General features: G+C 54.2%; 1 protein-coding gene across 9 annotated transcripts in view; it reads right to left on the reverse strand.

The window, feature by feature from the left end:
- The window catches only part of RPH3A (rabphilin 3A), a 265,035-nt gene that overhangs the window by 17,176 nt on the left and 236,810 nt on the right, over positions 1 to 11,049 (reverse strand). For all 9 annotated transcript variants that reach the window (XM_029921863.1, XM_029921862.1, XM_029921858.1 and 6 more), the window contains 5 exons: positions 9,309 to 9,395; positions 7,178 to 7,240; positions 5,426 to 5,680; positions 3,254 to 3,333; positions 11 to 85 (listed from right to left, as the gene is read on the reverse strand). In XM_029921863.1, the coding sequence (XP_029777723.1) occupies positions 11 to 85; positions 3,254 to 3,333; positions 5,426 to 5,680; positions 7,178 to 7,240; positions 9,309 to 9,395 (560 nt within the window). The remainder of the gene's footprint in view (positions 1 to 10; positions 86 to 3,253; positions 3,334 to 5,425; positions 5,681 to 7,177; positions 7,241 to 9,308; positions 9,396 to 11,049) is intronic.

Raw genomic sequence — 11,049 nt, forward strand, 5'->3', positions numbered from 1 at the left:
CATATGGTACCTTGCTGGCTCCCGGCAGGAGATGCAGCTTAACGTAAGGATCAGCCAAGCCGTTGGAGTCCATGGGCTTTAGTCCCTGCAAGAGAAAAGACAACAGCGTGAGGGCCTTGGGGAGGACCCGGCGCTCAACTATCATCGGCAATGGACGCAGCCCCTGACATCTGTCCTGCCCGTTGTCCACCGTGTGCTTCCTCTTCCAAAGACAGAGAAGGGAAATGAAGTCTCTTGGAAAGAACGCCGGAATCAGGCAGATGGGGTCTGAAGCCTGGCCGTGTCGCTTCTCAGCTGTGTGAGTTTAGGCAAGTTCCTTAGCCTCTCTGAGTCTCACTTTCCTCATCTGTCAAATGGGATAACAGTATCTGCTTCATGGAGTGGTAAGACTTAAACCCAGTTATACCTGTAAAGTGCTGGGCACAGAGCCTGGCCCATGGTGGCTGCTGGGTCAAGGCTGGGCTGTTATTCCTGGGATGGGGGGCAATGTTCCAGAACCATGAAGGAGAGGAGGGGAGGAGAAGCTGGGGAAAGAGGGTTCGAGTTCTGGCCCTGGCCCTGCAGTCATTTCTGAGACCTCAGTTTCCTCATCCATAAAAGGGGATCACATTGTCTGCCTGGCCCGCCTCACGGGGCTGGAATGAGGCTCAAGTGAGACACTGTGGGGGAAGGGAGTTGAGGTAGGAATTACACGGGGCTTGCTTACATGAGCACCCCCAAGTTCCTGGGGCCCAGACACACTGTGTCCAACTTCCTAGGCCGGCGCTAGAGAGGGGGCGTCCTCCGGGCTCCCACTGTCCCTTCCCTCGGCCCCGATCCCTGTGCACCTGTTTCCCTAACTGTTCAGTGGGGCTGATCGCAGGCCCTGTTTGTGGAGTTCTTGGGGGACCAAAGGAGACCTCGTTATGACGGGTGAGCTCTGGGTGCCCTAAGGAGTGCGGACGGCGTGGACAGGGTGCCACAAAGCAGTGTGCAAGGGGGACAGCTCGCAGAGTGGCCTTGTGGGTAAGAGCGCAGGCTCTTGAGTTGGACGACACTGGTTCAAATCCCAGCTCTGCCACTTCCTGGCTATGAGATCTGGGCAAGTCACTTACTCCTTCTGTGCCTTAGTTTGCCCAGCTGTAAAATGGGAATGATGAGAGACTCTTCCTCACAGGTTGCTGTGAAGGCGGAGGGGAGTGAAGGAATCTGTGGAAAGCCCCGGAGGGCGTATAAGCCTCAGGAAATGCTGCGGCCGCCGTTTCGAGGCCGTTTCCCCAAAGCGAGTCCGTGAGGGCAGGTCCGGCTCTTGCTCACTCTAGGATCGCCAGCATTTAGGCAGTGCCTGGTACAGAGGATGATTTAACAGACGTTTCTGGAAGGACTCTTGTGGTTCCAAGCTTGCAAACTGGCAGACATACACTGTTACTTTATTTATTTTTATTTTAAAAACTTTTTAACATTTATTTATGTATTATTGAGAGACAGAGCATGGGCATGGAAGGGGCAGAGAGAGGGAGAGACACAGAATCTGAAGCAGGCTCCAGGCTCTGAGCCGTCAGCACAGAGCCCGACACGGGGCTTGAAATCATGAACCACGAGATCGTGACCTGAACCGAAGCTGGACGCTTAACCGATTGAGCCACCCAGGCACCCTGACTCTATGCTTTTAAAATCCGAATTTGAATGACTTTGTTCCGGGCCTGCTTCACTCCGGGTTACCAGAGTTACCAACAGAGCCGGACAGCTCACACACCCTCCACACCTCCGTTACCAGCCCGGCCGGAGAGCCTGTGAGTTTTCTAGAGCCCAGTCTCGAGGGGGCTGGAAAGGTGTGGGGTTCCCCCATTTCTGCAGCTGAAAGAGGGGCTGCATGGATGGGCGTAGAGTGAGACCACTGCATCTGGACTCAAATCCAGCTCCGTCCCCACCTGCTGGGAGACCTCAGGCTTTACCTTTCTGAGACTCAGTTTCCCCGTCTGTACAACGGGGCTAATAATGATCCCCACCTTGGAGGTTCCCAGGAAGACGCAATGAGATCATGAATGTGCTTACCTCACGGTGCTGTTGGAGGCTGGGCAAGGCGGTGGGGGGGTACCTGCAAGTGCTTGCTAGGGTGAGTGATACAAAATACATGCTCAGTAAACGCCTGCCAAAGAAGGGGCCTGGGTGTGTGGATCAGGAGTGGTGCTGAGCGTTGCTGAGCCTCATTTATCAGCCAAACCGGGGCATTTTGCAAGTGGAAAGGGGGGCTTTTAATTATTACAGTGAGGTAACAGGCTTGGCCAGGGACTGTCGGGCAAATGGGGATGAGTGGGCACCATCCACTTAATATTCACTCATCCTTGGGGCACCTCAGTGGCTCAGTCAGTTGGGTGTCTGGCTTCTGACTTCGGCTCAGGTTATGATCTCACAGCTTGTGAGATCAAGCCCTGCATCAGGCTCTGTGCTGACAGCGTGGAGCCTGCTTGGGGTTCTCTCTCTCTCTCTCTCTCTCTCTCTCTCTCTCTCTGCTTCCCCTGCTTACATGCTCTCTGTCTTTCTCAGAATAAAAAAACAAACTCAATCTTCCTTATGGGAGAGGCACGTTATTACCCCCGATTTACAAACGGCACACTGAGGCACAGAGAGGTAAAGTAACTTTCCCCAAATCACACAGCCAGGAAGCAGTGGAGCTGGTATTTGAACCCGGAAGTCTGCTTCCTAAGCCTTGCTTGTTCCTCCACGTGGACCAGGCTCGCCGTGGGGGACACTCTGGTTAGTTACTTTCCGGGACCTACCCTGGCATCACCCAGCGTTCCTCGGGGTCTGGAGTTGAGTCGGCTACTCCCCTGGGGCCAGCGGCAGGGAGACATCCTTGCACCTGCCACACTGGGACCCCCGCCCCTGACTCCGGCCGCCACCCCAGCCTGACAGTCACATCAGCAGAAGGAGCCGCCAGGGGCATGTCAGCTGCCAGGTCCGGCTGTCACCGCCTCCCCAGGCAGCGCCCCTGTCACGGTCCCCTCCAGGGACTGTGGAAGGGGCTGGGCAGATTCTAGTTCTGCCCTTGAAGCCCGGCTGCCTCTGCTCCCGGGAGCTATGCACCAGTGACCCCTCCCCCCGCCCGCCAGAGACCACCCCTGAAGGAAGTCCTCCAAAGGAAGTGGCTGTGGCTAATTCCTGCCCCTTTCTCATTACTGTCACTGTCACAGATCGGCAGGCCTGGTAAGCCACGCCATCCCCGAGTCCCCTAGAAATGCCAGAGCGGTCCCCAGCTAGGCCTGTCACCTACCTTGGCTTTTATGATGGTGCAGTGCAGGGAGCTGTTGTCCTGGTCGTAGAGAAGACTGAACTCCAGGGCACCCAGGGTGGCTGAAGCAGGCAGAGGCAGGAACCAAGAGAACATTCATTCAGTCATTCAGCAGACATTTCCTGAGCACCGACTAGGTCTAGGCACCGAGCCTACAGGCAGGAAGCCTCGGTCCCTGCTCTGGGCTCGCCATCCAGATAGACCCTCCCCTACTTCGGAGCCCTCAGCCCACCCGTGATCAGTTAATCGGGTTGCGATTGCTTAGTTGATGACTTCTCATCCTGCTAGGTTGAGAGCTGCATGAGGGCAAGGGCTGTGACTGTCCTGTTCACTGCGGGGCCCTCACTGGCTGCCGTGCAGGACACATAGTCGGTGTTCGCTTACTTGCTGAAGGAATAAACGAGTCTGAGCATTTGCTGGTACCTCTGCCTGGAATACTCCCCTTAGAGCCTTGCGGGGCTGATGTCTTCTCATTGTCCACATCTCAGCTCAAACGTCACCTCCTCAGAGAAGCCCTCGCTGACCACTCCCTCGGAAGCTGCCACCCCTGTAGTCATTGCCCTATTTTATTTCCTCCGTGGTGTGCTAGCTCTGTTTGAAACGAACTCATTGGCATGTTACCTGTTTCCACTAGAATGTTAGTTGCATTAGATTAGAGGTCAGAATAGTTTGGGGCACATAGTATGTGCTTGATAAGTACTTGTCGGCTAGAGATGAGTGCAGGAGGGAGTGAGCGGGATACAGTTGAATACAGAACAGGCTTGTTATAAGTCACTGGGGACAGCTCATAAGAGGGACAGATACAAGCTGGGAGGGACCATCCAGGCTTGGCAGGTCAGTGAAGAGACACTTAAGGCAGAAGGAAGGCGCGGGGGATGCTGTTCTGGGCGGAAGTACCAGTGTGCAGAAAGGCAGAAGGTGGGCTGGACGCAGATCATTTCCAAGGTAGCAAACAGCTGGTCCCCCACAAGGTGGCGGTGGACCTCCGCACACTCCTTTCCAGCCCCATGACGCACGGGAGAGCACAGGGGACAGAGGGGACAGCGATCTTTCATCCTGCTCTGTTTCACCTAGCTGATCTGCTGCCTAGCGATGCGACTGGCCGGCAGCCCCTCCGCTCACTGGCTCCGTGAGGTTGGACAGGTCCCTGAAGCTCTCGGAGCCTCAGTTTCATGGTCTGTGAAATAGGAATAGTAGAAGCCACTATTCCCAGGCCCAGCGGGAAGATCCCATGAGCACGTGCACACAACACGCTTAGAAAAGTGCCCGGCACAAAGTAAGTGCTCAGTAAGTGTGGACTATTCCGACTTCTGATGTGCACACCACATGATACTTCCTCTGGCGTGTTTAGGACTATATAATGATAACGGTTGTCACTTTACCTCCCTGGGGGTATCTGTGTACTGTCGCCTCAGCTCTGTGCGGGAGGCGGTATTTGCGCCCCATTTTACAGCAAGGAGAGGTGACACGGTGGGGCCAAACCATGCCGCTGACTGTGGCTGTCCGTCCACTTCCTCTGAGTGGGTCCAGTCTGTCCCCCTGCCCAGGAGCCCTCGGGACGCCCCGAGCCCCACAACACACGTCAGGTCCAGACACGTGTCCTTCCGCGCCTCCCTCAGCTCACAAAGGCCCCCCCCCAGCTCTCCCAGACTGCTCCACACACGCCCAGGAAAGTGCCACCCGTGTATGTGAGTGTGTGTGTGTGTGTGTGTGTGTGTGTGTGTGTGTGTGCGTGTGCGCGTGCGTTCCTAGGCCTTCGGGTCTGAGTAGCAGAGGGGGGAAACGAGTAATGGACACTGAGGAGGGCACTTGTTGGGACGAGCCCTGGGTGTCATATGTAAGCGATGAACCACGAGAATCTGCCCCCAAAACTACGGGCACGTTGCACACACTGTATGTTAGCCACCTTGACAATAAACTATATATATAAATATATAACTTTGATGTTATGTGTTTTTCATCACAATAAAAAAATACACAACACCTATTCTTCAGAAAGCTGATGTCATTCTGTGAATCCCGCAGCACGAACTTGCATCTTTATCACTCGGTCACTACGGCTTACTGGGTGTGGCGTATTGGGGGCTCTGTCCCCGGGGATGACACCACGGAGCAACTTCCCCCCCAAACACTCCTCCCCTGAGGGCTACCTACTTGCTTCATCCGAATCGTAGCTGTTGGCTTCTTCCTCCTCGTCCTCCGGGGGCGGGGGCTGGCGGGCAGGGGCCATGGCGGGCTGGGGAGGGGCAGCCGCTTGAGCGTAGGGGCCCGGCGGGTGGCCCGCTCGGTCCTCCCTGGCTCCAGTGGCTGAGTAGCCCCCAGCGGCTGAGTAGCCCCCAGTGGCCCCTGTTCGGTCCTCCCGGGGCGGGGGTGTGGCCCCTGCGTAGCCAGGCTCGCCGGGAGACACCTCTGCAGAGGAGATGGGAGAGGCAGGAAAGAGGCAGCTGAGCCCGGTATCACCACAGCAGCCACTGTGGCAGCATTACCGTTAGTGATGAGCGCCTACTGTGTACCAGGAGCTTGCAAGCCTTGCACCAGAACAACTTGGGCCCATGGAGGGTCACCACATCCAGTTGACGGAGACAGGGTACGGGGGGCTCATGATGTCATTCACCGGTTCTCAGAAGGCGGCCTTTGTCAAAACCACCTAGGGAAGCTTGCAAAAATGCAGGCTCCTGGGCCCCACCCAGACTGAGGAGGCAGGGCAACGGGGCCTGGGAGCCTGTGTTTTAGAACAAGTCCCAGGAGACAATTCAGACGTGGGCAAAACAGACCTCACGGGGAGCGGGGCACAGATCAGCAGCATGGACTCTGCAGCCAGCCAGCCTGAATTTGAATCTCTGCTGTGTGACCCGGGGCAAGTGACTTAACATCTCTGAGCCTCAGTTTCCTCATCTGTAAAATGGGAATTATAACACCTGAAGGTGCTGAAAGAGTATTGGCTATTATTTTTTAAATTATCTACTATAGGGGCACACGGGTGGCTCAGCTGGTTAAGCATCCAACTTTTAATTTTGGCTCAGGTCATGATCTCCTGGTTCCTGAGATCATGCCCTGCATCAGGCTCTTCACTGAGAGCGTGGAGCCTGCTTGGGATTCTCTCTCTCTCCCTTTCTTCCCCTCTCCTGCTCATGAGTACCTGCTTTCTTTCTCTCTTTCAAAATAAATAAACTAAAATATATATATATATAACCTATTACATGTATACTACTTAACACAGTACCTTGGTGAGCTAGAAAGCAATGATTAAGTGGTAGCCATGGTAACTGAACATGACGTACAACATCATATGAAAAGTCACTGTGACTTAGCATGACCTTAATCCACTCCAGGCCACATGCTGAAGTTTTATGTGTATTCATTTGTTGAATCCTCTCATCGATTCTGTGAGGTCAGTCCTTGTATTTTTCCCATTTTATTTTTTGCTGATTTATTTTTGAGAGGGAGAGAGACAGAGTGTGAGCGGGGGAGGGGCAGAGCGAGAGGGAGACACAGAGTCCATCTCTCAGCTGTCAGCACAGAGCCCGACACGGGGCTCGAACCCACGACCCATGAGATCATGACCTGAGCTGAAGTTGGGTGGTTAACCCACTGGGCCACCCCGGCGCCGCTCCCATTTCAGAGATAAGGAAGTTGAGGCTCAGGGGAGGAAGTTAAGCGGCTTGCCCAGGGTCACACAGCTGGGAAGAGAAGGAGCCAGATTTGAGTCCAGGTGGTCCGTGCTCTTAGCCACTGTGTGCTCTGTCCTTTTCTATTTCATCTGAGCAAGGGCTATCTAGAGTTTTGGAATCAGGGGGTCCCCTGGAGCTCATCAGCTGGGTCTCAGGGCGCAGGCCGGGCAAAGGTCTGGCAGCCCCTGCCCTCTCACAGGAAGTGGGACAGGGGTGGGAAGAAGGGGACACTTACCTGGCCTCTGATCTGGAAAGCGTCCTGCTGGCCCGGGGCTGGCTTTGCTGCCTCCCGGAGGCCCTGAACGGGGAGAAGAGAGGGATGGAACAGAGAAGGTGGCATGATTTGGGCGTTCTTCCCGACCCTCTCTCATTTAGGGGACGTGGATACAGGCCTGGGGGCAGCAGGCAATGTGAAGGAGTCTCCAGGGGCTGCAGGAATGGTCCCGATGGGGACTCTGGGGCCAGAGAGGCCCTGGTTCAAGCCCTAGTGCTTCCTGTCTGGGCCTCAGCGCCCCCTCTAGGCAATGCGGATGGCTGCACCTGCTGGTCAGCTCTCACGGCCTCTTATGAGGCTGGTGAGTGAATGGAGTGAGAAATGTTTGTGCAGTGGCAGGCAAGTTCACATGGAGTCCTCCGTCGCTGCAGGGCCATTACTGGTCCAGGGGACTCTTTACAACCACGTTTCCCAAAGCCTGGGATGCGGGGGAGAGAGATGACGAGGGGCATGAAATACCGCTCAGCCACACAGTGAGAGGGTGGCTCCAGTTCCCACCGCCCCTCACTGTTAATTCACAGAAGCATCTCATTTAGGTGCTTCTTTGTCACCAGCATCTCTCTAACCGTTGTGAACTTCCCTTCTGGGCCAAAAAAAGGAGAGACCCCAGGCTCAGAACCTTCCGCGTACTGAGAATCTCACTTCGTGGTTTTATTTTCATTGCATTAATTAAAAAAATTTTTAAATGTCTTTTATTTTTTTATTTTTGAGAGAGAGACAGAGTGAGCTGGGGAGGGGTAGAGAGAGAGGGAGACACAGAATCCGAAGCAGGCTCCAGGTTCTGAGCTGTCAGCACAGAGCCTGACGTGGGGCTCGAACCCATGAATTGTGAGATCATGACCTCAGCCGAAGTTGGATGCTCAATTCACTGAGCCCCCCAGGCGCCCCTGCATTAATTTTTAGAACTACCTTCTGCAATGGGTTGAATTGTGTTCCCCCAAAGAATGCTGAGGTTCTAACTCCCAGTTCCCTGGGAATGTGGGCTTATTTGGAAAGAGGTTTCTTTGCCGATGATGGAGTTAAGATGAGGTCATCAGGGTGGGTCCTAATGCCATACGGCTATGTCCTTATAAGAAAGGAGAAATCTGGGCACACAGAGAGACGTACACAGAAGGATGACACGGGAAGGCAGAGGGAGAACACCACCAACCGGCCAAGGAAGGTGCGGGTCGCCGGAAACCGGGAGACTGGAAGGAGCAGGTTCCCTCTCACAGCCTCCAGGATGAGCCACTGGGGCCGGCACCTTGATTTCAGACTCCCGGCCTCCAGAGCTGTGACACTATGCATTTCTGTTCCTTTGGGGTTTGGGTACTTTGTTACACAGCCCAAACAAGCTGATCCATATCCTGAGGGTTCTGGCATGATTATTGGTTTCTCTTAAAATAGCAAAATTTTGGGGGTACTGGGTGGCTCAGACAGTCAAGCGTTCGACTTTGGCTCAGGTCATAATCTCACAGCTCTTGGGCTGGGGCCCCGCGTCGGAGCTTGGAGCCTGCTTCGGATTCTGTATCTCCCTTTCTCTGCCCCTTCCCTTCCCCTGCTCATGATCTGTCTCTCTCTGTCTCTCAAAAATGAGTAAACGTTAAAAAAATAATAAAATAGCAAAATTTTAACCGCACCAATTAGGCATCGCTCCTGTTGTTTTATGCAATCCGTATTTGTTTAGATTTTCCCATATGATGCGTCTTTTCGGTCACCATGTTTTCCTGAATCTCACACTACTGTTCTGGAAACAACCTGTCCCCAACATTTCCTTGAGGGAGAAGTTTGGAGACAGCAAGTTGTCTTGATTGCGCTTTTCAAGTGAACCGATGTGAGGGAAGATGGGAGAAATGAGAGAGCCGGGGGCATGGGGAAAGGAGGGTGATGGAGAGTGACCCACAATGAGGAGCAAAGCCTGTGACTCCGCGCGGGTGGGCGGCTCCTGTCTGGCCCGCTCCACCTCCCGGCCGGGAGGGTCACTCACCCTGAGGGTCTTTGAAGAGCGGAGGGTTGGGTGGTGGCTGTAGTGGGCGGGGCTCTGCAAGCAAGGATGGGAGGCAGCGGGGTCACAGCGGAATGACAGGCTGGAGGCTGGGGGTGCGGCACGTACCTGGCTGCCCCGGCTGAGGAGGCGCTGGGCTCTGCATGGAGGCGGGGGCCAGCCTGGAGGCCTGGGCTGAGTTTGTTCGTCGCAGCCCTGCAGGGGAATGGAAAGCAGACGGCCTGTCCTGTCAGGTCACACACACACACACACACACACACGCACACACACACACACACACACACACACACAGTGTGGAAACAGGAGGACCTTGGGGCTGGTCAGCTGGCACGTGGGAATGCCTTCTGGGTTTGAACTGCGTGCAGGCCCTGATGCCCTCTGCTCCTCCAGACCCTCCCCTCCCCCTCCGGTGCCTTCTCTCTCTGTAACGCTCAAACGCCCCGCATCCGGTCACGGCAGCGACACTGGTGTTGAAAAGGGAAGGATGTCACCTCTACCTGTGTGACCTTGCACAAGTGACCTATATTCTCTCTGGGCCTCGGTCTCCTCATCTGCAAAATGGGGATAATAGTACCTACTTTTTAGGATTGTGGCAGAGACCCTGTGATATGATGCAGTCAACGTGCCCAGAACAGAGCCTGGCATGGAGCAAACACTGGATACGATTATTATTGAATCTGGTCTCTATCTTCCCATGGACCTCGCTCTGCAGCCCACTGTCCTTCTTCTTTTTTTTTTAAATTTATTTAGACTCCGTCTTTAGCTATCACGCTACACCTGCTCCCAGAAGGGAGAAAATGAACCATAGTGCCCACCGGCTCTCACAGCGTGCCAGGCTCTGCTCTGAGATCTTTGCAAGTTTACTTAATCCTTTAGAGCAACCCAATGAGATAATAATGATTACTGTTATCGTTTCCATTTGATAATAAATGAAAGTCCTGCAGCCTGATCTATAAAATGGGAGCACACAGTCTTTGATCTGGTGTCTGTGCCCTTGACATTGAACTGAAATGGCCATCCAGGTAAAGAAGTGACATCGCGGGGGGATGGGGGCGAGAGGCGACCCCTGGCTGGACGGATGGGAACAGCTTCACAGTGAAGGTGGCCTTTGGATTTGGAGTTTGGATTTTTCCAACCTGAATGGAGGTCGTCGACACACAGAGGACCTCTGTGGCATAAACAAAACTCAGGATGATTCCGGTTTATTCCATGGCATTAACTCCAGGTCCCAGATCTGGGGAGAAAGGAGCTCTGGGAGGCGTCAGGATTACTGACCGGACAAGGCAGAGCTCAGGTGATTCTTGTCAAGGGCTGGGGCCCGAGGTGCAAGTCATGCTCAGCACAGGTGGAACTCCTTCTGGGGCTCGGTCTCATCACTGAGGGCTTGTGGCTTGACTGAGCCTTTTCTTACACGCAAGGGCAGCTGGGCTACTGCAGATCAGGAGGGGTTGCAATCATCCCTTCCTCACATGGAACAAAAATGGTGGCACACATGTGTCTGTGTTTGGGAGCACAAGAGCCCTCTGACCAACCTGAGGGCCACGAGGTGGGATTTGCATCGCCATGGCGATGCGATGTGTGAATGATATGAAAATACAAGATGCTGGCTCTCGCTCTGCTTCCGAGGCTCCCTAATACTCTCAGGGGAAAAAAAATCCAAACTCATTTATCTGACTTTTCAGGCTCTCAAACAATGGTTCTCGAAGTTCAGTGTTCACTGAAATCCCATGAGGAGTTTGCCTAAGAAGCGGAGTCCGGATCCTGATCCCAGAAATTCTGATTTCGTAGGTCTGGAACGGGACAGAGGAACTAGTGCTTTTAACACACACGGAAGGTACCTGGATCTGCT

Source organism: Suricata suricatta, chromosome 14 (genome assembly GCF_006229205.1).
Source record: "Suricata suricatta isolate VVHF042 chromosome 14, meerkat_22Aug2017_6uvM2_HiC, whole genome shotgun sequence".
Lineage (NCBI taxonomy): Eukaryota > Metazoa > Chordata > Mammalia > Carnivora > Herpestidae > Suricata > Suricata suricatta.